Source organism: Stigmatopora argus, chromosome 14, assembly GCF_051989625.1.
Source record: "Stigmatopora argus isolate UIUO_Sarg chromosome 14, RoL_Sarg_1.0, whole genome shotgun sequence".
Taxonomy (NCBI): domain Eukaryota; kingdom Metazoa; phylum Chordata; class Actinopteri; order Syngnathiformes; family Syngnathidae; genus Stigmatopora; species Stigmatopora argus.
The window spans coordinates 17,225,941-17,253,521 of NC_135400.1; the positions used below are offsets into that span (position 1 = coordinate 17,225,941).

The 27,581-nt window shown below is 40.7% G+C and overlaps 1 protein-coding gene across 4 annotated transcripts in view; it reads left to right on the forward strand.

The window, feature by feature from the left end:
* The window catches only part of LOC144087977 (adhesion G protein-coupled receptor L1-like), a 121,975-nt gene that overhangs the window by 70,610 nt on the left and 23,784 nt on the right, over positions 1-27,581 (forward strand). For 2 of the 4 annotated variants that reach the window (XM_077618135.1, XM_077618133.1), the window contains 6 exons: positions 775-988; positions 2,745-2,854; positions 10,647-10,661; positions 22,387-22,594; positions 23,669-23,933; positions 26,280-26,607. In XM_077618135.1, coding sequence (XP_077474261.1) covers positions 775-988; positions 2,745-2,854; positions 10,647-10,661; positions 22,387-22,594; positions 23,669-23,933; positions 26,280-26,607 — 1,140 coding nt within the window. The remainder of the gene's footprint in view (positions 1-774; positions 989-2,744; positions 2,855-10,646; positions 10,662-22,386; positions 22,595-23,668; positions 23,934-26,279; positions 26,608-27,581) is intronic. The other 2 variants (XM_077618136.1, XM_077618134.1) reach the window with 1 other exon arrangement.

Sequence of the window (27,581 nt, forward strand, 5' to 3'; positions counted from 1 at the left end):
CGTGTGTGTGTATGTATATATATGTGTATGTGTATATGTGTATATGTGTGTGTGTGTGTGTGTGTGTAGATGTGTGTGTGTAGATGTGTGTGTGTAGATGTGTGTGTGTAGATGGGTGTGTGTAGATGGGTGTGTGTATGTGGGTGTGGGTGTATGTGGGTGTGTGTAGATGTGTATGTGTGTATGTGTGTGTATGTGTGTGTGTATGTGGGTGTGTGTATGTGTGTGTATGTGTGTGTAGGTGTGTAAATGTGTATGTGTGTGTGTGGATGTGTAAATGTGTATGTGTGTGTGTGTAAATGTGTAGATGTGTAAATGTGTGTGTGTGTGTGTAGATGTGTATGTGTGTGTGTGTACGTGTGTATGTGTGTATGTGTGTGTGGGTATGTGTCTGTGTATGTGTGTATGTGTGTGTGTGTGTATGTGTGGGTGTGTGTAGATGTGTGTATGTATATGTCTGTATATATATATATATATATATATATATATATATATATATATATATATATATATATATATATATATATATATATATATTAGGCGTCCAATCCATTTGGACTGGGAGGGCAGAAATATCGCCTGCTTGAATTTGTTCTAATGCGCGGTTTCACCAAACCCGCGTGTCCATCCTGTCATTTCAGTCGTTCATTTACGCGAGCGTGAGAACCCTCGCTGTCCCATTTAGCCACGTAGTAAGGCGTCTCATTTCAAGGTACGGGGATCTGCGGCCGAATCAATCGTTTTATTTTCAACCCGCCATCTTTCTCCTCCCAGCACTGAGCCGGTCGATGATGCCCTTTGGCTTGATGCGGCGGGAGCTGGCGTGCGAAGGCTACCCCATCGAACTGCGCTGCCCGGGGAGCGACGTCATCATGATCGAGACGGCCAACTACGGGCGCACCGACGACAAGATCTGCGACGCCGACCCCTTCCAGATGGAGAACGTGCAGTGTTACCTGCCCGACGCCGTCAAGATCATGTCACAAAGGTCGGTGGGCCGCACATCTTCGTTTTTTGGGGGGTCCAAAATCCAAAACTGCTGCCGCCGCATTTCGAATAATTAGCGAATCTATTGTAAAGAAGAGTTCATATTTGTCAAATCCTTGATTTTGAGGCTCTTAAAACTTTATTTAAATACACTGAAATCTCATTTTTGTTCCTTTTAATTGTATCACTTTTGTTTGTATTAACATTTTATTCATATATACATCATAAAAATCTAAAAATATAAATAATCTAAAATCTCATTTTTGTTCGTTTTAATTTTATCACTTGTTTGCATTAACATTGTATTAATTTATACATGATAAAAATCTAAAAATATAAATACTCTCAAATCTCATTTTTATTCATTTTAAATGTATCACTTTTGTTTGCATTAAGATTGTAGTAATTTATACAATATTTATAAAAATATAGAGAAATAATTTTTAAAAATGCAACATTAATAACAACTATTAATATTTCAATGTAGTTTTTTTTTTTTAAACTTCAAGTTTAATGTTTAAAAAAAATTCTAAATGGCAACAGGAACACAAACATAGAGGGGAATCGCATTTATTCATTTTTTAAAAAGAAATTTATATTCTCACTTTGTTTTAGTTTTTATAAATTCCTTTTCTTCTTATGAAAGCAGATGATGATCTTTGCACCGAATCCAAATGAGATATTTGCAAACACCCTCCTTGTCTTTGAGAAAACATCCATCCAGAACCACTGGCATATTATTAACATCCTACTCATCTCAGCGCTTTGTTTTGAGTAACCATGCGTATTTTTAGCTCATTGATGAGTCGACTCGTCCCAAAAATAAGACGCGATTAGTCACCGACCAAAATAATCCTTGGCGAGAATGCTAACGGCGCGTCGCTACAGACATCTACGCCGTTTTCATCTCATATTTTCAATAATAATAATAATCGGACATAGGCCCTGTCGTCATTATCAACAACAACAAAAAAAAGCCTACTTGTCATCACACCCAGAAACTGCGTATGACCAAATTGGTAGTGCTTTTCCATAAGGTGCGTTTTCTCTGCAAAAGACCTAAATAAGTGATAGTTTCGGACTCGTAATTTGGCATTCTGCCGTTATGGATACATCGCATCACCCCCCCCCCGAGCGGATCACTTACCTCTCCCTGTCTAAGTAGGAACGCTACCTTCTAACGGGCTGAATTTTTGATTCTGGTATGTTGGAGGGGCGGACTTGGTGACCTCTCCTTTCACCAATAACATTTGTTCTTTGCACTTATACTTCGGAGACAGCAATTTTGACAAAACTGAAAATGAGACTTGTTGGAATAATCCTTAGGTATTTCCAAATTCACAATAAAAGAGGCATCTGAAGTCACATCTTCGTTCAATTCTTGCAAGAAGAGAATACATCCATCCGCGTACCCGGTCAGGATCATTCTAAACAACTCGAGCTCTCTCTCGCTAATTTATTCATAAGATTTTAACGCCATGCCCCATAGAAGTCTAAACAACTTTAGAGTCTCATAACAATTTATCATAGTTCTCAAAGCAATTGTAGGTCTGGGTAATCCTCCCAAGGGTGCTTGTTGTGAACCCATCTTCCTGCCCAAGGCCATTCCCAGTCCTCTTGATACTTTTGCAAGAGATGCATTAAAATGCCCTTTGTATTAATGTCAATAACTCTTCGTAGCAAGTACATATAATATAATTATATTGATACACATCTATAATAATGCTAAACCTAACAAGACTCTTCTGTCTTTGCAGATGTAACAACCGCACCCAGTGCGTGGTGGTGGCCGGGTCCGACGTCTTCCCCGACCCGTGCCCCGGGACTTACAAATACTTGGAGATCCAGTACGAGTGCGTCCCCTACAGTGAGTACACTGCCATTTTTTTTCCAAGAGCTTGATTATTCGGCGTTGCGTTCAAAGTCCTCTGGGCGCTCGGGCGCTCTCGGGGCCGTTCTGTGGATTGCACACATTGGCTAAAGACGGTTTTACGGTTTTTCAACTCCAAAGGAATTCATTCCAGAATCCATGACTCCCTTTCATTGCTTTTTAACGCAATGTAACACATGACGTGTATCAGGGGTGTCCAAACTTTTGAATCTGAGGGCCGCTTTGAAAGAAATCAAACTAATCGGGTCAAAAATTGCATTTGTCGTCTGAGCTCCCTCTAGTGTTAAAACCGAGAATTGCGACAGAACGGTAGCTGAATGTTAGCTTCTTGTGCGGGCCGTATTGAGTGGTATTTTTCTAATTAGCTGCGGGCTAATATGAGAAATGGGCAGGGGCCACGGTTGGCCCACGGGTGGTTGTTTGGACACCCCAGACGACTACATTTTATTTCTGAAATAGAAATGAAATGCTTGTTTTTTTTAATGAAGAAGCAATGGGCATTTTGTGAGTCCTGTTTTTAGACCGTTGGCAATTTTTAAATGCTTGTTTGGGTTTACACTACATTTCATACAAATCTGGCCATGTGAAATTCTATTTTTTACAATAATATAATATTGAAATAGAAAGTTGGAGAGCCTTTTGTTGGCTTTGGCTGACTTTTCAACGAGGGCAAACTTGGTCAGTAATGAATGCATTTTTGCTTATTTAATGACAAACATGCCTCCAATGAAGCATATTTCCAGCTGATTTATTGATTTTGACTTTTACTGTCATTAAGATGTACACTCGAATTTATGTTTTGGCTTCTTTCCAATCCTAGTTTTTTTTTTTTTTAATTATGCAGTGTTCTCTAAATCTAACGTTGGACAGAAAAAGTGCAGTTTTTCTAAACAGACTTTTTTTAATGTATACATTTCTATATGTGACATGTTTACAATTCAATAATTACTACTACAACAGGGATTAATAATTCCACCATTCCCAGTATAATTTTTTCCCCCGAATAGTTATGAATGAGTCATTTTATTTCTGGACGAATCGTTTTTAAGATTCCAATTTTAAAAAAAAAATACCTGACTGAAAATTCCACCATCAATTCCATCATAACTTTATTATTTTATTGCCAATTTTGACAAGAAATAGACCCAGCCGTGCGTTCCGGCAAAAAAACATCTCACCAAATTTAGCCTGTGGTGATTTAAGGTCGCCACGGCAACGCCTGGCCAACGCACACAAACACACATGCGTTGACTTTTTCTTCTTCTTTTTTCTTCTTCTACTTTCTTCCTCCTCACCGTTATTACTCTCATCGATCCGCGCAGCGTCACCCCCCGCAGGGGGCGGAGCCTTTGGCGCAGATGTGTGGGTGCAAGTGTTGTTAAAGTGAGGGGCGTTGTGGGGGGGTGGGCTTTCTTTTTCTTTGTCTATTTGTGGTGACTTTGTTGTTGTTTTTTTCTTTCCTTAGGTGTCAACCAAGCTAACCGCCAACCGGCTTCCCTCACCATTTTTTTCAGGGTTCGGCTCAATTTAATGAGCGCTCCCCTTTTCTGCTTATCCTCCGTCTGAGCTCCTTAAATCTCTCCGTTCCCGTCTTCCAATTGGGAGCCTCTCTCCATCATCTCTCCCGTTTTTTTTCCCTTGCAGGTGGAAAACATTGAGGGAAGCTCAAAGGCACTCAGGGATTTGCAAGCGCTTCTTCTTCTTCTTTAATTTTCCTCTGCTCACGGCTTTCTAGAACGAAATTGTCGCTGTTTTCCGGTTTGTTTTTCACGCTCGGGAAAGTTGAAATGTTCCCGGCTATCGCGCTCCTCTCCAGCGCCCTCGCACGCCTCTTCGTTGACGTCAAAACTTTCCGTTTTAGGGTCGTAAATCACGGTAGTCCATCTTTGGGTGTACAATCTTTTAAAAACTACAACAAAAAGAACCAACTTACAAAGCTAACGCAATCAGAACTAATGAGTTAACACCTAAAAATTTAAACTATTGTATTTTCTCGCATATACGTTGTGTTTGTCGCAAAAAAAAATCAAGGGTACGGCTTATATGTGCATAAATTCAACTTGACATGCACAAAACTGCAAGGTGACAAAGACCAAACGCCAGATAATGTGGCGGATATGGTTATTTACTTCGAAATAGAGAAAGGATAAACAGATAAAATGCTTAACAAAATTTATTTTGACGTCTATGAATGAAATTCAAGAAAAAAATAAACCGTATTTTGCATAAAACGTGAAAAAACTCACTTGTGCCTGCAGTTGCTTGCTCAGGGCGCCACCATCTTTATTAGGGATGACAAACGAGACCACTACGCGCACACTTCCTGGTTGTACTGCTCACATGACTTCCTTTTTGAATTTGTCTACGTGCAGGCGGCACCCTTTAGGAATGTCGAATTATAAATCGATTTATACAGTATCTCAGAAATACCACGTGCGATGATTTTTATTAAGATTTTCCCTTCAAAGTAACACATTTGCACTCCCTATTAAAACCATGAATATGCAGGTTAAAATTGTTAAGCAGGGGGCGGCTTATACGAAAGAAATTTTAAAATTCAATGATTTTAAGGCAATCTTAAGGGTGTGGCTTATACGTGGGGGTGGCTAATATGCGAGAAAATACGGTAATACGTTTTGAATATATATATATATATTTTTCAATTTGGCGTAATGGGGCCCAATTTCCGCTAAGTTCCGATTTGTGATGGAGAACCATCCCAAATGAATTGATTGGCCCGCTTGTAAGGCCCCCCCCTCCAGTCGGCCCCGCCTTCCCATGTCTTTTGTTTCCGTGAGTCACGTCGCCGAGGTGTTATTAGTCACCTGAAAGAGGGATTTGACAGCAGGAAATGACACGCACGCTCACGCAATCACCCCTGACAGGATGCGCTTGTTTGGCGAGGCGGCGACGGCTGTGACAACACCAGCTGTGTCGTATGCCCAATTACTGCAAACGTCGTTTCGCCCAAAAGGATTTGGCCTCCCAAAAATGATTGCCGCTTACACATTTAGCATCGTCTTAATGCAGGCGGAGTCCATTTTTTAATTATTATTTTTTTACTTTGAGAAAGATCATCAAAAGATAGATGAACACATTTCGGTCAAACAACTCATTTACAGTGTTTGCATAAGATGAGGAGATAATTATTAAATAAATAGAATTTCAAATACCGTATATTCCGGACTATAAGTCGCACTTTTTCATAGTTTGCCTGGGCTGCAACTTTAATTTTTTGGGGGGGGGCTATCTCACTATGCAATCTTTATACGGTATGTATGACTTATTGTCTGAAAAATGCGGTATTTCATAAATTTAGCCATAACTGCTTAACGGGTGAATACAAAATGTTATAAAAGGGAATGTGTAATAATATTCAAGTATAATCTCTCCCTCTAGACATAAATATCAATAGAATCTTAATGTGTAATTAATATTCACAGTTACTTAACTGGACCTTAATAACTCATTTGATTAGAAAAATTGATTTTGGAATATTTGTTTTTGGGTAAAAGGACCGCCAATTGTCTGATACAATTCAAAAAACAGCTCCCATAATTGTGTTGTCTTGGCGCCTCATTAAGACGTCTCCCATCCAACGGCGCCATTAACGCACACGTACACAAAAAGTCAAAGTAATCCACCTTGGAAAGGCGGCCATCTGTCCTCGCCGGCCGCCGCCGCCGCCCCAGAGCGAGGCACTCCTTCATTATCGAGCAGCTAGCTCGCTAGCTGCGTCCAAGCCATTAGCCCTCCCGCTATTTCGTCAGCCGTGATTTATCTTGTTAATATGCATCCAGTTAGCCGCGCTTTAAAAAGTGTCGACTCGGGCTTCGGAAGTGGCCGACCACTAGAGGGCGATACTGCGCCCGCACTTTTTCCGTTCATATTTCCATCATCTCGTAGTTCATCGACAACTATTTTCATCGCCGATGAGTCATTTCGAGACCTTTTTTTTTAAAATTAAGAGCAAATATTTTCTGGTTTTATTTTTAATCCTTTTTTTTATCAGGACGAATACTTTGAATATTTTAAAATTTTAGTTTTAACCATTAAAAATGACGAGTGGATATTTAACCTGTTATTTTCAGATTTTTCAATTGCAGTTTCATATTTAAAGGCATAAACTGTCATTCTCTTTTTGATTTTTTTTTTAATTAAAAGGGGGAAATTGAATTTTTTTTCAAATTCCCAAAAGAAAAAAAATAGCAATATTCAATTTTTTATTTAAATGCATTTTTAGTTTTTCTTTAATAAAAAAAAAAAACAATACATTTGGAAAAACAATGTTCACCAAGTCATTTTGACTTCATTTATTTTTAATCAAATCAAAGGTTAAAAAAAGCAGTCCGTTTATTCTAAATTAAAAAAAAAAACACAAACTAAATCTTCTTGATTTCTATCCAACTCAAATTAAGCAGGAAACATCAAGTTAATGGACTTTAAATAGTAAATGAGCTTAACACCTGTCAAGTAAACTTCGTCTTTCATTAACCAATGACTAGTGCTTAGTAAAAATAACTTAAAAAATAAAATTACTGTTCCAGCTTAATTAAAACATAAATAAAAATGTAGTCCATGAATAAATAAGCCTATAAATGCGTCCATGAGACACTTTAGTGAAGAACCTGGAGAGGACGCGTCACGGCGACCATTCATTTCCTGTTGCTCGTTAGATTGGCAGTCGTCGATTGGCTTCTGGAAAGCATTTGAGCAGAGCGACCAAGGCGGAAGGAAGGGGCCGACGGCACCTTTCTCAAAAGAGCGCCGAGCAATCACGCCGCCGACCCAGCTGGCCTTAAACCGACGCCCCCCAAAAAAGAGTTGGCGTCACCTCTCGGCGCCGTTTGTCCTCAGGTTCGCCTGCTGACTCGCTTTCTCTTTCTCTTTCTCTCCTTTTTTTCTGTTTTTCCTCTTCTTTTTATTCCCCCAGGTTGACCGACACGAAGGAAAATCAAGTGGACACAAACACGTCTTGCCTTTCTTCTTCTTTGCAGCGCTTTCATTTCTCTCTTTTTTGCACGATTCCGTCATCACGGCACGATCCAAAAATCATCCACAATTTGGGCGTTTTTTTCGGTCATTATTTGCATCCCAATTCTCAAATATTTGGACTGAAAATTTTTATCTCCAAGAAAATTTCACAAATTGGGCGTCTGTCGCTGTCAATATCAGACGATGAGTTCAAATATTTGAGAACAACGCGACCATTTTTTAAAGTCATAATAATGCATATTGAATGCTTTTACTATCATCATACAACAGGGGTGGGGAACCTTTTTGACGAAGAGAGCCACAAACAATTCATATTTTCCAATGTTATTCCTTGTGAGCCATACTACAAATTTAAAAGTCAAAATACATACATGTAAACGAGTGCCTTTTCAATTTTTTTTTGTAATTTCACCACTTTTAAAGTGGAAAAAAATGAATATTTTTAAAAGATTCTTATACTGTTGATGAGAGGATGCATTCCAGAAGAGTCTACTACAAAAAAATGAAGATTAAAGCAGTTCTAGATGTAATATCTCAGTTCTGTCACCAGCAATTTCCATATTTTAGCTCACAGGTTAGCAAAGAGCCAGATGCACCCATCAAAAGAGCCACATGTGGCCCCCGAGCCATAGGTTCCCTACCCCTGTCATACAAGTATAATGATTTTTTTAAAGCCTCACCACAGTGCCCAATAATAACAAACTTGAATAATTAATTCATTAATAACAATAACAAAAAAATATAACATAATAATTAGTCTACACCATAAATAAATAGGGAAGTGCACAAAAAACAACAACAAACAAACACATGAACAGATAGGTTGGTAAACACTGCGCTCGAGGTTCAAAGAAGGTCCACATCCCGGCTGTTTACCCCCGCGGGCGTCGTCGACATCTTCACGCCGACATCTTCACGCCGCTTCATTGTCCGGTTTGATCTGGGCGGATCATGAAAAAAAGATCTCATCCGGGAACAAGGCTCTATTGCTTGGATCCAAGAGCGCCCAGATCAAGACGGGTTTTTTTTGACTCCCCTGCCGAGTTTCCTCCTCTCGTATTGCTGCCTGACTTTTGTCAAGGTCGAGTTTATTCCCGTCAGCTCGGGATTAAAGCGTGGATTCTAGCCGTGTCCTCCTTTTCCTCGCCACTTTCCTTTTGAGCACCTCTTGGTGTAATGACGTCGTTGACGCACACACGGCGCCACTTTGGATCGGAGTCGCCGTCAAGCGGGACCTTTCGCTCGGTCTCTTCATCAATACAAATGCTTTGACCTTTTAGGATATTCCGCCTCCTAAATGGTAGAAATAGAATACAGCAAATCCGAGTTAGACTAGGATTTTCATTACTGTATTTACTCGCATATAAGCCGCATTTGTCGGACAAAAAAATGATGACTGTACGGCTTATATGCGCACAAATTCAATTTAAACTAGAATTTTCATTACTGTATTTACTCGCATATAAGCTGCATTTGTCGGACAACAAAAAATGATGACTGAATTGAGCGTTTGGCTTATATGCGCACAAATTAGATGAGGGTCTTGCGGTCGATCGTTAAAATATCAGCCTTGATAGCATAACGTGTATCCCAGTTAAATATATATTAGCTTAATTTTTTTTATATAATTAAAAAAAAATTTTTTTAAGCTAATCCATTTGGCCCACGGGCCATAGTTTGGACAACCTGTTATTTATTTTATGTTCATTCCAAATCAAAATAAGTGTTTAAGTCATTAATCATTCGCTGAAAAAAATAACAAATGCGGTATTAGTCAAATTACTTTTGATTGATAATAAGACATTTTAAATTCTTATTTGCATTGATGGGAAATGATTAAATAAAACATGAAATCATTTGATTTCATGACTGCGTTTAACATAACTTGTTGATTTATTGACGCACGCTTATTTCTATTATTCATCTATTCAATCATTCCGTCGACGTTAATTGATTAATTTATTGTGTGCCATCATTTTGTTTGTCTATAAACTTCCTTTCTTTATTGAACAATGAAATCATTCTATGTGCATATATTCACAAACGAAAACATTTTAATAATCAATATCGAATTTGTAAATTGTCAATATTTTCCATTTTTAAAAAAAGTTTAATTTATTTCATTAAAATATTGAACAATTTGCCATTTTATTGAAATATTAATGACTATAAAATACACTTAGCTGCCAGCCTTTACTGCCCATAGTTGTGCGTGAGGCTCCGGCACCCCGCCACGATGCTACACCAAACGCAAAAGGAACAAATCCATCTTTCCATCATCTCTTTTTCATCTTCCATCTTTTATTTAACCCTTCCTCTGCCCGCTTTGGCATCTCCATCCTTCCATCCTTCCTTCCTTCTCTTGCTTTCCAGCTGAAGAGGAGCCACGCCACCATCTTGTTTCCCCCCCCCCCCCACACAGCAGGTCTACCTCAGGCACCTTTTGGAAGGGGTGTGGCCAAACCAGAAGGGGGCGGAGGTCGGGTCGAGAGTGTGGGAGATTTCTGGGCGGGGTTTCTGCTGATTTTCCATGACGTGAATTTCCAAGCTAGCTCAGTCTTTCTCATATTTCAGTTGCCACGAGAAGCATAAACGATATCATAAGTCAGACTAGAGAAAGGCCAGCCTTTTATTTAATCTCTCTTTTTTTGTTCCCCCCTTTTTGGTTGTCCTTTCCCTCCCCCCCAAATCTTTCTCTCCCCCTCCCTCCCCCTCCCTCGTCTGTCTTTTGATCTCTCTGCCCGTCTCCCTTTTTTTTCCGACGCTTGAATAGAAGTGGATCAAAAAGGTAACGACCGCTATGAACATAAAAACCACAGCTCGCCCCTTCCTCCAACCCGCCATAACCACCCCCTCCCCCGCCCTCTAACCCGGCACCTTGTGTTGCGTTGCGTGCTCATGATATCCAAGACCCCCCTCTCCCCCTTTTCTTGTCTTTTGTCTCTCGTTTATAACAAAAAAAAAACTCTTTAAAATCCTTCTAGATGTCCACGTGATGACACCAGGCTGAAATACACACACACACACACATTCACACACAAAGACACACTCAAATGCCCCCCCCCCCCCCCCCCCTTCTAAAACCCCTCAATGAGAGATAAGCCGCACATTTCTTTCCGTGTCTAAACTGATACAACTTCACCGTATCATCTGATCGGCCAGCTCACACACAAGGATTTTTTTTCCTCAAAAAGTCTTTGTCCAGCCGACACATACCGTATCTTCCGGACTATAAGCCGCACCCGAGTATGTCGCACTAGCCCAAAAAAGAGGAAAAAATTACATCTAAGACACTGGAGTAGAAGTTGCATTTTGGGGGGGGGAATTTTATTGGGTAAAATCTAAATTAAAGAACAGTCTTGTCATCTTGAAAGGCATTTAAAATAATAAGAGGCAATAATAGGCGGAATATGTTTTAATATATCATTGTTAAGCCCTTCTTAGTTGTTTTCATAAGTTGGAGGCGATTCTACAGGTTTGCCTTGGAGGGATAAGCTAAAAAAATCATTGTTAAAATGTTAAAAAATAAATAAAAACCCACCCACCAAAAATGCTGAAATTACTGGCAGAGGGCTAGTGTAAAAATAACTTGGGAAATTATGTAATAATCTGTTAATAATTCCACACAAGTCGCACCCCCGACCGAACTACAAAAAAAACTGCGACTTATAGTCCGGAAAATACAGTAATCCATTTCCAAGTTCACAGTTATTCTCCATGACACTGGACAACAACCCAAATAAAAAAATCTGTCACACAATAATATTTTGTCTAATTTCAAGGCTTCGGTTCCAAAAATGACGTTACATTTTTTGCGATTTAATATGTTGCAAATGACTTACAATGGAATTTATTGGAATAAAATGGCCATATTTCAATTTCTAGATGGAAAAAATCTGAGCGCAGATTTAAAAATGTGTTGTTGACCAGTGTTATGAATCGTTCCACTTTTCCTTCATGGGTTTATCTCTCAGAAAGCGCGTCAATTCGGTCCCCCGTCGCCATCTTTCTTCTTTCTACAGTGTGTCACCGCCATCTTTTTGCCTTGAAAAGTGAAACTCGCGAGCGTTCTCCTCCCACCGCCGTCCCCTCCCCACGCATGGGGTCCGGCAAAATGGGTACACCGTCGCGCGAGGGCGAGGGGTACTCCAGGGTCCTCGTGATGCCGCGGCGGGCCTCCTTAAAGAGCCCCAATCAGCCTCAATCACGGGCGTGGACAAAGAAAAAAGGAGCCCCCCCGCCCGCCGCTCTTCAGGGCTCGCCGAGAGTTCCCATCAGCGCTCGTCCCGAAGGGTCAAAGACGTGGACTTAAACTTGAACATGATACTGATTAGAAAAGAGGGGAGAAATTGGACAAATGAAATCGCCTTTTTATAGATTCAAAAGAAGCTCCAGAAAAGCGCACCGAACTAAGGAAGTGCAGTAATACAGTATTCCCTCGAATAACGCCGTTCATGTAGACGAGACATGGCCGCAATAATTGAAAAATCGCAAAGTAGCTTCATTCTATTGTAACTTTTTAGTTTTTGTTTTGTCCTAGTAGCAAGAGTGGCTAATGAGTTTCAGCATGGATTTTCACATTTTTATAAACTTACAATTTTATTTATGATAATTAATAACAGGAAAAAATTGCTAAATAGTAAATTTACATAAAAACTTCAATTTTTTATTTATGATAGTTAATAGCAGGAAAAAATTGCTAAATAGTGAATTTGCATATAAACTTATTTTTTTTATTTATGATCATTAATAGCAGGAAAAAAATTGCAATATAGTGAATTCGCATATAAACTTATTTTATTTATTTATAATAATTAATAGCGGGAACAAATTGCAAAATAGTGAATTCGCATATAAACGTAAATTTGTTATTTATGATAATTAATAGCGGGAAAAAAATGCAAATAGTGAATTCGCCATAAGTGAAGGCGCAATAATCGAGGGATTACTGTACTTCGTTTATGGCGGGCAATAGGTTCCAAGAATAGCCACGACAGTATTTTATTTTTTTAAATTTTATTTTATGGTGTCTATTTAAGATTATTTGACTTTTTAAAACCTTCTCTGCACTATTATTTAAATACTGAAGGTGGACGATCTCCTTGGCTGCATACTTTCCAAATAGGACTTGTTTTTTCCCCTGTCATATTTGTATTATTGTTCCTACACTATCCACTTTTGATATATATTTTCTACTTTTCCCTTTCTACTTGGCCAAACGTTTTTTCTACTTCACTTTAACAACTCGCCTTTTTTTCCCCTCAACACCGGCGGCCATTTTTGCACAAAACAACCCTTCCTTCCTCCCACTAACACTAAGAGAAAAAAGTCCTTTTCCTCGGTTTGATTTCACATTCCAGAGCCGCCCGCGTCTTGCACGCCGATGTCCAATCCATAGCGATTATCGGGGAACGTGTCATCAAGCCGCGACGTCCTCTTTGTCGTGCGACCGTACGCGCTTTCTTTATTGAATTTTAAGATGCAGTCTCGCGTACCTTCTTCTTTTTGCCTTTCGCCACTGCGCACGCTTCCCTGGCTTTTATCGCGCCCGTCACGAATGAAAGAACCGTATTTTTTCCCCCCCGTCGCAAAGGGGGAACTCCACCCACGTAAACAACGAGCTACGATTTGTAAATGTGAGCGACGAGATGCGGCCATTGTGAGATCCGTCGCTATAGTGACGCCGGGTTGCCAGACCCATTAGGTGGGACCCTCGGCGCGTTCACGTGAGCGTGAAGGAGCGTTTTGACATTTTCCAAAAGGCCATCGTAACCCCGGCGTCCATTTAGCAGCACAAATGCCGCTTTTGTCCCTTAATAAACACAGGGATTGTTCATTTGGGCCATCTTCTTTTTTAATTAAACGCATTAGACGGCCCTCTCTTGCATTTAATTGAAGAAAATGAGTAAATGTGATCATTTATAACGTAACGAACTGAAAGCCACTGCAAATGCACGGCACCCTTTCTTATGTCAGTTTACAAGCTGTATCAGAAAATAACCTGGAAAAGCTGTCGGGTTTATGTGCTCCTTCAGGATAGCGTCCACCCGCGTTTTTATTTGGCCCATAGCTAAAACCGCAAAGGATTTATTAGGTGAGTTTGTTTGTAACACGGGTGAACCCTCGATGTTTTATCCCTAAATAGTGCACACCTTTAAATATAATTCATTAGTTTAGTTTTTAATCAATGTAGTGTTAATGGGCTCCATAACTGGAGTGTATTTTTAGGTTATTTAAGGATTTTAAAATTTTAAAAATGTTAAGTCGTGTATGTACACACACATTCTGTATTGGCCCGAGTATAAGACGGTGTTTTTTTTTGCATTGAAATCAGACTCGAAAAAAGTGTTGGTCGTCTTACACTCGGGGTGTAGATATTATACACATACTAAACGCTAGATGGCGCCAGATATATTTCAAGAAAATGCTGATCAAATTGATGGTTAATGCAGTTATTGCAATTTTGAGGTTTTGTCACAATAGATTGGTTCGTTTGCATTTCAAAAGCTTGACAAATATGATTGCACTTTATCTTACATATTTTATTTGAATTTTTTTCCAAACTTGAGTCTTGAAAAATAGGCTGTCGTCTTATAGTCAGGATCATCTTCGATGTGTGTGTGTGTGTGTATATATGTATATATAGCCATTTAAAATAATAACACTAGACCATATCCGTATAAAAATTGATTTTTTTTTTTTCAAACTTGAGTATTGAAAAATAGGGGTCATCTTATATTCGGGCCAATACAGTATGCATATGTGTGTGTAAATATAGCCATTTAAAATAATAACAACACTAGACCATATCCGTATAAAAAAATTTTTTTTTCCAAACTTGAGTCTTGAAAAATAGGCTGTCGTCTTATAATCAGGATCATCTTCGATGTGTGTGTGTATATATGTATATATAGTCATTTAAAATAATAACAACACTAGACCATATCCATATAAAAATATATATATTTTTAAAACTTGAGTCTTGAAAAATAGGCTGTCGTCTTATAATCAGGATCATCTTCGATGTGTGTATATATGTATATATAGCCATTTAAAATAATAACAGCACGGCCATATACGGTATGTTGACACCTATTTTTCTGCCAAGTGAACGTAGCCATTTTTCTTTAAAAAATCGTGTTTAAGCGGCGCTCTCAGGAAAAACGTATTCTCCCGGGTGGACGAACGTTTGACTTGATGGCGTCTCCAGTTTGACAGCTGCCTTCTCATTCTGTCTCCAAAGTGTTTGCGTGGCGGCGTACGTGGGTGTCCAAAAGCGTGTTTGTTTTTCCGTCCCTGCGTGCACACTACTTTCCTCTTTTGATTCTATTGACTTGACCCTCTTGTAATATGAAGGGAAGTGAGGAGCATATTTTCTTCTCACTTTATTTTCATCTTCAGCAGGTTAACTTAACTCTTAAGTTCTCATTTTACAGGAAATAACCCACTTATTACCTCTTATTCCACTTTCTCTCTGTCTTTCTTTTCTTCCCATTATGCAGAACACACTCCGGGGCTCCAAGCAGATGTGTTACCCGCGTAAATTTGATAAGCATCATGTGTCAGACATATTTGGATTTGAGGAGAATTCAACAAAATAGTGTTTTAAAACAGCACCGTGATTGCGGTTATTATACGATATTCGACAGCTGAAATTGCGAGAAGAAAAAAAGGAAAGTACTTTCTTAAGAAGTAATATTAGGAAAAATGAGCTCATTTTTTTAAAATCAGTTTATCCCAGTGATGTTGGTGCGTATTTACTTCCGGCGGGTTTTATTATGATTTTTTAAAACCCTTTTTGAACAATAATAGGACAAAAAGTGCACCGTGAGAGTAGAACTAAAAGAAATTATAATTTAACAACAATTTTTTGTGACAATTCGCCATGTTACAGATTTTTGGGTTGTTTTTCCTGCTTCCAAACCAAATGAAAAAATTCCACTAAAATCTTAAAAACCTTTGATTTAGCGTAAATTAGAACCTTCCTTCATAATTTGCAATTTCACGTCCTAGTTATGCAAAAAATATTTGTACAAAAAAAAAAAAAACTTCTCTGTATTTCAAGTCAAACTCAGTCAGGAATCGTTGGATCGCTGCCAACCTCTCCCAATCAAAACAGATTGGACGTCCCCCACCGTCAATGGCCCCGATACATAAACTCCAGGGCCACATACAGAATAAAGCACCCCGATTGGATGGCGTTTCTGCAGCCGGCACGCCGTCATACCACCTTTCAGGCCCATTAACTTTTCGGCATGCAACTCGGGAGTGGCGTGCCGTGCTCCCTTCTGCCCCCTGCTGGCTCAAGGCCTTATCTGCCAGTAACAGGTGCGGGATTCAATTAAAGCAGCAGGAACCCCGCAGTAGGTCAGATGGCCAACAGCGCGAAAGCAAATACCCAGTTATGTCTTCCACATTCCAAAATACACCCACCTGGGTTCAAATCCAGGTCGGTCCACCTGTGCGGAGTTTGCATGTTCTGTGTGGGGTTTTTCCGGGTACTCCGCTTTCCTCCCACATTCCATGGCAAGCTGATTGGACACTCTAAATTGCCCCTAGCTATGATTGGTCGTGTCTCCTTGTGCCCTGCAATTGGCTGTCCCCCACCTGGAGTCAGCTGGGATAGGCTCTAGCACCCCCTGCGACCTAGTGAGGATAAAGCGGTTCAGAAAATGAGACAAAATATCAATTTTAAAAGTGTTTTGATCTCTGGTGGCACATTAAAAATATTCTTGAAGGATGGCAATTTGGATTTAGTTCCACTTTTAATGTGTTGAAAGAAAGAAAAAAATAAAGTATAGATATTCACAACACGTGCAAAAAATGGCTCACTGGATTACAATTTTGTAGTAGGATGTACTGCTAAAACCGTTAATTAAAAATCTAGGTTTTTGTTCAAATATAAATGGATTTGGGTCGCGTCAACATTTAAATTGATGAGCGCGACATTCTAAAAAAAATGCTTTTAAAGCCGCCATGTTTGTTTACAGCAGGGATGCAATATCGCAAATCCTAAATTTCGCCTTGAGGTGGCTCACCTTTTAATTGTTTTACAATTTATTTGCAAAATGACTCCATTTCACTCTGGGGAGCTGCCATTTCAAATCTTTCTCACTAAAGCCATATTTTTCAGTCGACTATTGACAAGTCGCTATCTGACCTGTGTCTGCCAGAAGGATTATGGAGATGAATAGTCAATTATTACTTGCCGCATTTTCCCGTCTGCGTGGCGCTAATGACCGCGCTCCAAAACGATAGCGAGGGAGGGAGGGGGGGTGGACTATTATGCGTTTCCTGTCTTTTATAATCCTCGATAAGGTAAGTTTCATTTACCATCTGGCTAGTTTGCAGGCTAAATAAGTGCTACCCGTCACAAACAACACCATTTCCATTCCAACCAGAATGAATCGATTTAATCTGACCGCCTGGTGTTAATCCTGGCGTCTTTTCCACTGGCTAACCTGCTCTAAACCAGACCCGCATAATACCTAATCTGAAGATTTATGCTTAATTCCTAATGCCTGTTACTTAATACCCGGCTCATACTGTGGCCATAATAGCTCCACGTACGATAAAATGTCAAATAAGCACATTGCCGAGAAGAACTCGGCTTTTTTGCGACGAGTCTTGTTGGGAAAGCCGGGAAAAATGCGACCACGGCGCCCCTTTTTTCAGGTTACTAATGTTATTGCGGCGAGTCGGATCCGATGAGGCCGCCAGCAATTTAGGACAAGGCTATTGGCCAGGTCAGGTAAAGTAATGGACTGATTTTGGCCGGCGTGGAGCATAATAAAAGCTCTCTTGGCAAAGTGTAATTCTTCCGCTATCTAATGGAAAGCTGCTTTGGGTTCACTTTAAGTCACTTTACACGCTTTATTATGTACTGAATACATGTCAGGTTAGAAGAAAAAAGTACTTTAGTATATTAAGGATGTCCCGATGACAACATTTCTGGGTGAAACGGATTGTTTTGGATTTTTTTTAAATGTAGGCTAGAAAGGAAAGGATCATTCCAAAACAACGACAAATCCATGTTTTGTGTGCATACCTGGCAACCGTGTTTTATACGTTTTTGATCGTTTCAAATTGTGTACGCCATATAACTTTTGTACACGATTTTTTCAAGTATGTTTTTTTTCGTAAAACCGATCTGGTTTTACCCATTTCGGCTCTAATCCGGATCGTCTCGGTCACTGCTAGCAAACGAAACGTATTCGTCAATTGCGTCAGTCACTTCCGCCCTTTTCACTCTAGAAATAGAGCGTGTCAGCAAGCAATGTACCCAAACAGTCAAGCTGTCAGCCTCATACAATTTCATAAAATTTTAGGCTTTTAAGTGCGCACTATGTGAGTAAATTTGTACGTTTTTTATCGCTAAATAAGGGGAGCAATTGGCCGAGGTTGACAGATATGTATACGACATTATTCGAAGTAAACACGGTTTGAAGGCGAACGTTCTGGTCGCTCTCGTTGGAATGCTAATGCTAACATCGTGCAAGAGTGCTAATCTTTGCAGTGTGGAAATAGTTTACACTTGAATGTTTTTTGATTCCCTCGTTAATTTACCGGAATATCGGCAAATCATCAAAAGGAGGAATATGTCATTGGGATATCTCTATTATTTATATAATATAATGGATTTGTAACACATTTTGTCTTTCATACCATTTTTTCACTATAGTGCAATAGTTCAATTACGACTTACTATTAAACGGCAAATTATTGACCCGATGAAGTCAGTTTCCAAACGTCTTAATTAAAATTTGGCTGCAAACATCCATAAAGTCAATGGCTCTGACCGTATTTACTATATTGGATCGAGTGCTAGCGTAGCGAGCCTCGTTGGCGTGTACAAAACAACATAATTCAGAACGTAAAAACGCGGAATGACGGCATGAAAGGAGTCTCCATATGAATTTATTAGTTTCGGTGAGCGACTGCGTGATTGTTTATGTCCTTAATTGTACCTTGAGGCTGAGCATCGCCATCTTTGTTTATGGGTCACCTACGTGGACCCGGTAAGTCCGTCGACTCGTGCGCGCTGTTTCTCTTTGTACTCAGCATTATGCTTTTATGGCGCTGTCCTACTTTTATCTGCCGTCTCCCGCGCGCACGCCAGCGTTTCAGTTCTGATAACATCTCGCCCCGCGCCGTGCTTAAAATGTTTTCTATTATTTTTCATTCCTCCCTGGTGTATTAGCTCACCTCCCCTGCCGTGTCCGGATCGATGAAGATACCGTCAGAGTCGCCGTTTCGGGCCAAATTTAACTCCTAATAATAGCGTTTTTTTTTTGTATTTCGATCGGCCGCGTTTAGATTTGCGAGGGGCTTTTGAGATTTAATTCCTGTTTTGACTGCAGGTGCACTGGCGGATTAGCACGGCGCTATCATAGCTTTGAGATCGGGCGTTAAAATTAAGAGATTAAATCACAATTTCCGTTTTTTTCTTCAAAATGCTAACGGCAACGGCAAACATGATTTACATCATCGCAATACTCGTGTACGATTTTTTATATTTACTCGACCATGAAATATCAAACTGTATTTTCAACGATTAATTTTGGCAAAGAAAGACAATGTCCTAAAACGATGATGCTAACCGTCGCTAAAATGATCGTTTTAGCCTTTCTTTGCGTAGCAGACAAAAATCCAAAAGAACGTTTTCCCTCCTGTTGAATGAGGATGATTCCGAACTGTCCTCTTATTGGCTGACAATAACGTCGATAGGACGTCGGAATTCATGTAAGCTGTCAACGTCAGCGCGCGAATGTAATGAGCTCAAAATGGCGGAATGCATTAGCCTCGTTAATTCTCTGTTTGGTTTTTAAACAGCAAACCTGACCGAGTTAAACCGACTTTGCGCAAATCCGCATCCCAGTTCATCATACACGACAATATTAAATTGAAGCAGTGCCGTAAAAAAGGCTAAGCTAGCTAGCGCCTAAGCTAGCTAGCAGCTTGCGCCCCAGCCTCAGAGCTCGTCTATTATTCAGCCCGTTTTCGGCTCGGACAGGTCCGTCATGTGCGACAGAATTTTGCGCGCTGGTGAGAAGAGCGTAGAAAAGCACGTGTGGCGCTTGGATGTGGTTGGCCGCGTCCCGCGTGCGGCACTTGGATGTCGTGCGCCGCGTGCCGCGTGTCCAAATGGCCCCCGCGGTGTCCAATTAGTTCGGAGATGCGTTCAATCACGAGGTGGCCAGCAGGTGTCCGCTACCTCGGGCCAGAGAGCCACATTACTAAACTGGCACAAGATGTGTGGACGTATATTGGGAGGCCTGGGGGGGTTCGGGGGTCCTCAGCTGTTTTCCTCGCTGGTGGCTTTGTAATTATTTTCTGTGAAGAAGCCAGCAGCTCGACTTGTAGATCATCTTCAAGCTGAACTCAGAGGCAATTAACTTGCGCGCTGTTTTGGGGATCCCAACGCTAGTTTTTGTTAGCATGCGAGTCAAAAGAATTACCAGGCCTTTGATTTTCTGCTCCCTTTTTAGAAAAGAGAAGTTGTCAAAGACATTGGCATACCATAATTTATTTCATATTTATAATATTTGGCATTATCACAGCATCACGCTTGCTCATCGGTGCTAATGTTAGCTTTTTCTCAAGAGTGCGAGCTAGCTTTTTAGCTAGCGGCTAATGCTGACCATGAGGTCAAGCTTAATTGTGTAAATATTCGCTCATTTTCCAAACTGTTCATCCTCACAAGGGTTATGGGGGGGGGGGGGTGCTGGAGCCAAGCCCAGCTAACTAGGGGCACCTGGCATGGGACACCCTGAATCAGAACAGTAAGGATTAATTTAGGATCGAACCCTCGACCCCAGAACAGTGAGGCCAATGCGTCAAACGCTCGTCCACTGAACTTTGTTTAAACAGTGTCGGTAAATTTCAATAAAAACTATAATTTTTTTATTCTGATAACTGGGTTGATTGAAGTAGAGTAAGAAACTTTATCAAGGCTAAATATTTGATAAGAAATGTAAAAATTAGAAAACTAACCTATTATAAGATGATAATGTCAAATCCAGGGTTTCATGTGATATATAGTATTTTTAAATGTTTTGTTAAATAAAACACATGACAAACAGTTAAGCAAATAATGCAAAACTTTTGCCATTTAGGGGTAATATATGTTTTAGTCTTTTTTTAACATTTTGTTTAATGTTTAGGACAAGGAAATACACGGTGACTCTAACCTTAATGGCCCATATGATCATCAATGAAATAACGCAAACCAGAAATGACATGAATGTAATGTTAGGGAAAAAATAAAATAGAAAAGATAGGTTAGGCTACAATGTGTAGTTTTCTGAGTAGTAGCCCCCCTAACCCCCCCAGTAATGCTTTTCCTCCCTTGCCACCCGGCTTTTACAACTTGACAATATATAGCCTTTTGTTCCTGGAAGAAGCACAAACGGCCACCTTGAAGTCCAATAATTCATCCCGGGCGGTAGTTCAGGCCAGCTTTTGCCTTGAGGGACGGAGACGGACTACGTCTGCACCCCCTTGGACAGATTTTCCCGCATTTACCCACCATCGAAATTCTGTACAAATGATCCAATGCTACATTTAAGCAACATTGACATGCTCAAAATAACCTGGGAATAAATCAACCTTGATTTTTAGGTCCCAATACTACTACTAAATTTCAGAGGAGCACTTTGGAAACGAGCACATTTCAACCTAAGCAACCAAATTCAAAGCATTAAACATATAATTGTTCTCATTATATCTTGAACACAAACAGACAATTAACGCTGACCTAATTATGTAGCGAGTGATGGTCCGGTGGCACATTTTTACTCCCCAAAAACGGTCTACTGCACATGTCAAAGTGGCGGCCCGGGGGCCAAATCTGGCCCGCCGCATCATTTTGTGTGGCCCGGGAAAGTAAATCATGGTCTACTGCTAATTCAGGATGCAGGTATTCCCTCAAAGGCCACAAGTGGACTCTTCCCGACCCCCTTTTTTTGGAGCCCGTACAAATTCCCCACCCTTCCAAACGCCGCAACGCCGTCCAGATCATGTATTTGGGCGACCTTCCCAACTTTTTGGCGCCGGTCACTCTGGGCTGACGGCCAAAGCGGCTTCTCATAAAACCAGTTGACTGTTTTTTCCGACGCCTTTGAGGTAAAATGGCGCACCGGCAAAAAAATAAATAAATAAAGTAGGCCGTGATGAATGCTACGGGAGAGTACGGCTAGGCGGGAAGCTCCCCATTTATCAAATCCCTGCGAACGCGACGCCCATGTCCTACAAATGAGCTTATAATGCATCTCATCTCACTCTGCTGCTACCCATTATCACGCTATCCTTTGTGTCCTTATTTTCAATTCCCGACTAACTTTTATTGACGCCGATGTTATTTTTTTTTGGGGGGGGGGTGTTGACTTCCCCGTTCGCCACACACCGCTCCCCCGCCATCCCCTTCCCCACCAAACCGCCCGCCGGCCGTAACTTTTGATGCCATGACAAAATGCGTCACCGTACGTCCATTTTTTTCTCTCCCACCCCCGCAGTCTTTGTGTGCCCGGGGACGCTGGTGCGCGTGCAGGCGCCCAGCTCTTTGCAGGAGGCCGAGCACCAGGCGGGCGCTTGGTGCAAGGACCCGCTCCAGTCCGGCGACCGCCTCTACGTCATGCCCTGGACGCCGTACCGCACCGACATGCTCTTCGAGTACGCGTCCTGGGAGGACTTCAGACAGAGCCGGGCCACCACCACCTACAAGTGAGCGCTCCGCCCTGTCGTTTGCGTCCGTAGCCTTTGTTTGGACGGCCGCTTTGAAAAGGAATGTCCCACTTTGGATTGGATTGGATAACTTTATTCATCCCATATTCGGGAAATTTCATTGTCACAGTAGCAAGAGGGTGAGAATACAGACACAGGAAAATACATTTTAGACATAAATAAATAGGTAATAAATAAATAAATATATAAATAAATACATAAATATATAAGTAAATACAAAATTTAAAAAAAAGGAAATAAATAAATAAGCGTGTTGCTGAAATATTGCTGATATATATATATATCTGTATCTGTATACGGATACGTACACGTATATATATACATATACATACACGTTTATGTATAAAGCTGGTTGAACACTCTAAATCAGCGGTCCCCAACCTTTTACTCATCGCAGATGGGCTAATGGGGAGGGCGACAATTTAAAACAAAATTTACCAGGGCTGAAAGCCATCCACTTTGTAGTACATTTTGGACTTTTACGTGTGCCCTATGTGTGTGTCACATTGCATTTTTAATCGCTTAAGGGGAATTCAAAATAAAATAATGGATTAGGAAAACACATTACCTTTTGGGGGGATTTCGTAACTTGGGATCTTTTCGTTTCTCGAGTCACTCATTTGCATATTTAAAAAAAATCGTAACCTGAAACCTTCGTACCTAGAGGCACTCGTAAGTAGAGGTATGACTGTACTTTCAAAACGCTAACCTGACACACAGTTTGAGCATCGACTTCACACGAGGGTAATAATCGTCGTGTCAGGGCACTGGAATGATAACGAGATGTAACTCACTTTATTTTTTATCCCCTTGAATGAAAGAGATGTTTTTTTCCCTCTAAAATCCCCTAATAATCCATTTTTTTGCAATACACAGTGAAGCAAAGTTTCCCAAACTTGTTCCGCTCAGGAACTTAAGGTCTCTGATGTGCTCCTAATTGGTTGACATCCCACCGAGTCCTCGGCGTTTTCCCACCGAGTCCTCGGCATTTTCCCGCCGCGGGCTCCCATCGTGGCGCTGATCCGCCCCCGTCGGCGCCGCCTCTCCCCGCAGGTTGCCCAACCGAGTGGACGGCACGGGCTTCGTGGTGTACGACGGCGCCGTCTTTTACAACAAGGAGCGCACGCGCAACATCGTCAAGTACGACCTGCGCACCCGCATCAAAAGCGGCGAGGCCATCATCACCAACGCCAACTACCACGACACCTCGCCGTACCGTTGGGGCGGCAAGTCGGACATCGACCTGGCCGTGGACGAGAACGGCCTGTGGGTCATCTACGCCACCGAGTCCAACAATGGCCGCTTGGTGGTCAGCCAGGTGGGACACTACTACTACTCTTTATGTATTATGTTGACTACTTATTAATTTATTACTTTTTAATTGATTATCTATTGATATTATTTATCGATTCTCTTTTCTTTTGATTGTTTTTGTTATTTTGTGTAATCCCCTACTTATTCAAGTTGTTGACTACCGTATTTTCTCGCATATACGGCGTATTTGTAGCAAAAAAAATGATGACTGAATTAAGAGTACGGCTTATATGCGCACAAATTAGACTTGACGTTCACGAAACTACAAAGTGACAAAGACCAAACGCCATAACGCAAGACAATGCGACCGATACGGTCATTTATTTCAAAATAGACAAAAGATAAACAGAAAAAACGCAAAAAATTATTTTGACGTATATAAAAACAATGATGACTAAATTAAGGGTACGGCCTATATGCGCATAAATTGGACTTTACAAAACTGCAAGGTGACAAAGACCAAACGCCGTAACGCAAGACAATGCGGCCGATACGGTCATTTATTTCAAAATAGAGGAAAGATAAACAGAAAAAACGCTAAACAAAATTACTTTTGACGTCTATAAATGAAATTCAAGCAAAAAAATAAACCGTGTCTTGCATAAAACATGAAAAAACTCACTTCCTGTGCCTGCCATTGCTCGCTTAGGGCCCCGCCATCTTACCTTTTACCGGTAGTTAAAGTACTTTGACTGGCTCTACTGCTCACGTGACTTCCTTTTTAAATTTAACTACCTTATGATATTGATCCAAATAATGTGCAATCCAGTAACCAACCCTTTCGATCCATAAAGTATCTCAAAAATAGCGATGATTTTTCTTAATATTTTCCCTTCAAAGTAACACACTTGTACTCCCTATTAAAACCATGAATATGGAGGTGAAAATTGGGAATCAGGGGGCGGCTTATACCAAAGAAATTGTCAAATTCAATGATTTTAAGGCAATTTTAAAGGTACGGCTTATACGCGGAGGAGGCTAATATGCGAGAAAATACAGCACTTACTTAATGATTATTTACTGTTATTATTTATTGATATTTCTATTTGTTTTTTCTTGTTGTGCACTTTGTGGTGACGCTTTACATCTCATTAAACTTATTTAATGACAATAAATGCATTCAATTCAATACTATTCCCAAAACCCTTTAAAAACAATGATAAAAGTACAGTAATACCTCGTTTATCGCAGTTAATACGTTCCAAAACCTGCCGATATAGCTGGATAACAAAAACAATTATAAAGGCTATCATTGACGAATCGTCTTTCGCTACCAAACGTCCAATCCGACTTGCCAATCAAACAATTGCTGCCACTCCCCCCTGTCAACATAGATTGGACGTCTACCGACAGCCAATGAGTGCAAAGTTTGTCATTTTCTCCAACGCTACGACTCAAATGATTATTTTATCTTGCTGTACTTTTATGCTAATGAGCGTGTTAACACGTCTGGATTCCTTTTTTTGTTATTTATGAGCTCCTGCTTCCGATTTGAACGGGAAAACTAGCACGCCGTTATTCATCAAGGAATTGTTTGCTTTCCGCCGACTTTGATTGTTCGTCTCACGCTCGTCCCGACGCTCCTTGACGCCACATTAAAAGCCAGCGAAAACGCAACAGCGGCCCACGTGAAGTTTTAATACCTTTGAAAATACGCGCGGCTTTGATGTCGACATTTACGGGCGGAAATTAATCAGCCAACGTCGATCAATAGGCGCCACCGCCGCCGCCGCCGCCGCCGTCGTTCCGCCGAGATGTGTGAATTTTATTGTGTTTCGTGTAAAATGACAGCAACTTAGAAATGACAATCTATCCGTGTATTTTTAAACTTGATAGACCCTCAACAATACGTTGCCAGATTGAATTGCATGCTTTTATTGTCATTATACAAGGACAATGAGATTTAAAGCTTCACCATAAAGTGCACACATAAATAAGTCATCATAAAAAGATTTAAATGCAATAAAAATGAAGTGAGGTTTAAAAAAAGGGACTAAAGTGGTTAGCAGTACGTGATAGCTGTTTTTTTAGTATCAAATCGCAACATAATTAGTCTGAAAACGTTTCTTATTGATATGTATTTGTATATTATATTTTGAGTAGTTATTATGAGAAGCACAACAATTTTAAACAGTGCTAGATTTTAAAATATTTAATAGATGGATAAGAAAGAAGCATTTTTCATAGGAGATTGCCCTCGGCTCCGGCACCCCCCGCGACCCTTGCGAGAATAATCCACCCAAACATACGGTTTAACCTACACAACTCCAACGTATACGGACAAGAGTCATACCTCAAGACGGCTACGCTAATTTAGCTATTTTGTCTGATTTTTTTGTTTGTTTTCCAGGTGAACCCTTACACGCTACGTTTCGAGGGCACGTGGGAAACCAGCTTCGACAAGCGCGTGGCGTCCAACGCCTTCATGGCGTGCGGCGTGCTCTACGCCGTGCGCTCGGTCTACCAGGACGACGACAGCGAGGCGGGCGGCGACCTGCTCATGTACGCCTACAACACCAACCGGGGCCGCGAAGAACCGGTCCACATCGCCTTCCCCAACCCGTACCAGTACATCTCCTCGGTGGACTACAACCCGCGGGACAACCAGCTCTACGTGTGGAACAACTACAACGTGCTGCGCTACCCGCTGGAGTTCGGACCGCCGGACCCCACCGCAGGTCAGCGCACCGCCTTAATTCCCTCTCGTAAAGCGCCCCCGAGCCGTTAGCGTCCATCTTACGCGTGGCAAATTAGCCGGCGAGCGGCGTTAACGTCGTAAAATCCATCCGAAAGTGACACGCGGCCGTTAAAAGTTGACACGGCAAATAAAAGGAAACCTTTCCGCTCTTGACGGCGACGGCAAATATTATAAACGGCCCGCCGCGCTTTAGATTTAATGCAGGCGCGCTCGTTACGCCGACGTTAACGGGATATTTAGGTGGCGACGTTGTCAAATAGAAACATCATTTCGCTTCCGTTTGTTTGAAATCGCCGCTTAACAACGTTTGATCGCCGAGCTGTCAAATTAAGATTCGTCAATTAATTGAGCGGTTGGCGTTGGCTATCGAAACAGCTGTGGTCAAAATAGGACATGGAAAATTTTAGACTGTATAAAATACAGATAATTAGTACTTTATTGGCTGTGAAATTGGATAGAATTTGACTTCATCACATTTGGATTTTGGAGAAACGATTATTTTGGAAGTTTCACACAATATTAATACTAATCAGATTTGGATTTTGTAGAAATGATTGTTTTAGAAGTTTGACACACTAATACTAGAACAAATATACACACACACACACACACACACACTATTGTCACACACTCAAGTCTTTTGAAAAATCTTTATAAGAAATCTCATTCTTTTTTTAAACCTTTCTTTCCCCACTTATAGTTCTGCCATATTTTTCCCCGTCCATTTCGAGCTTTAAGACACATTTTTTCCTAAAAATGCAAATAAAAATCATGCAAAAAGCGTAAAACGGCCTCAAAATGCAAAAAAAACCTAAATAAACCATGCAAAAACAACTCAAAAATGCCAAACTACATCATCAAAATCCCCCAAAAAACAGAATAAATTTTTAATCCACATATAATTGACGTATAGCCCCGCCCACAGCAGTCCAATGCCTGCTGCCGACCTTTCTT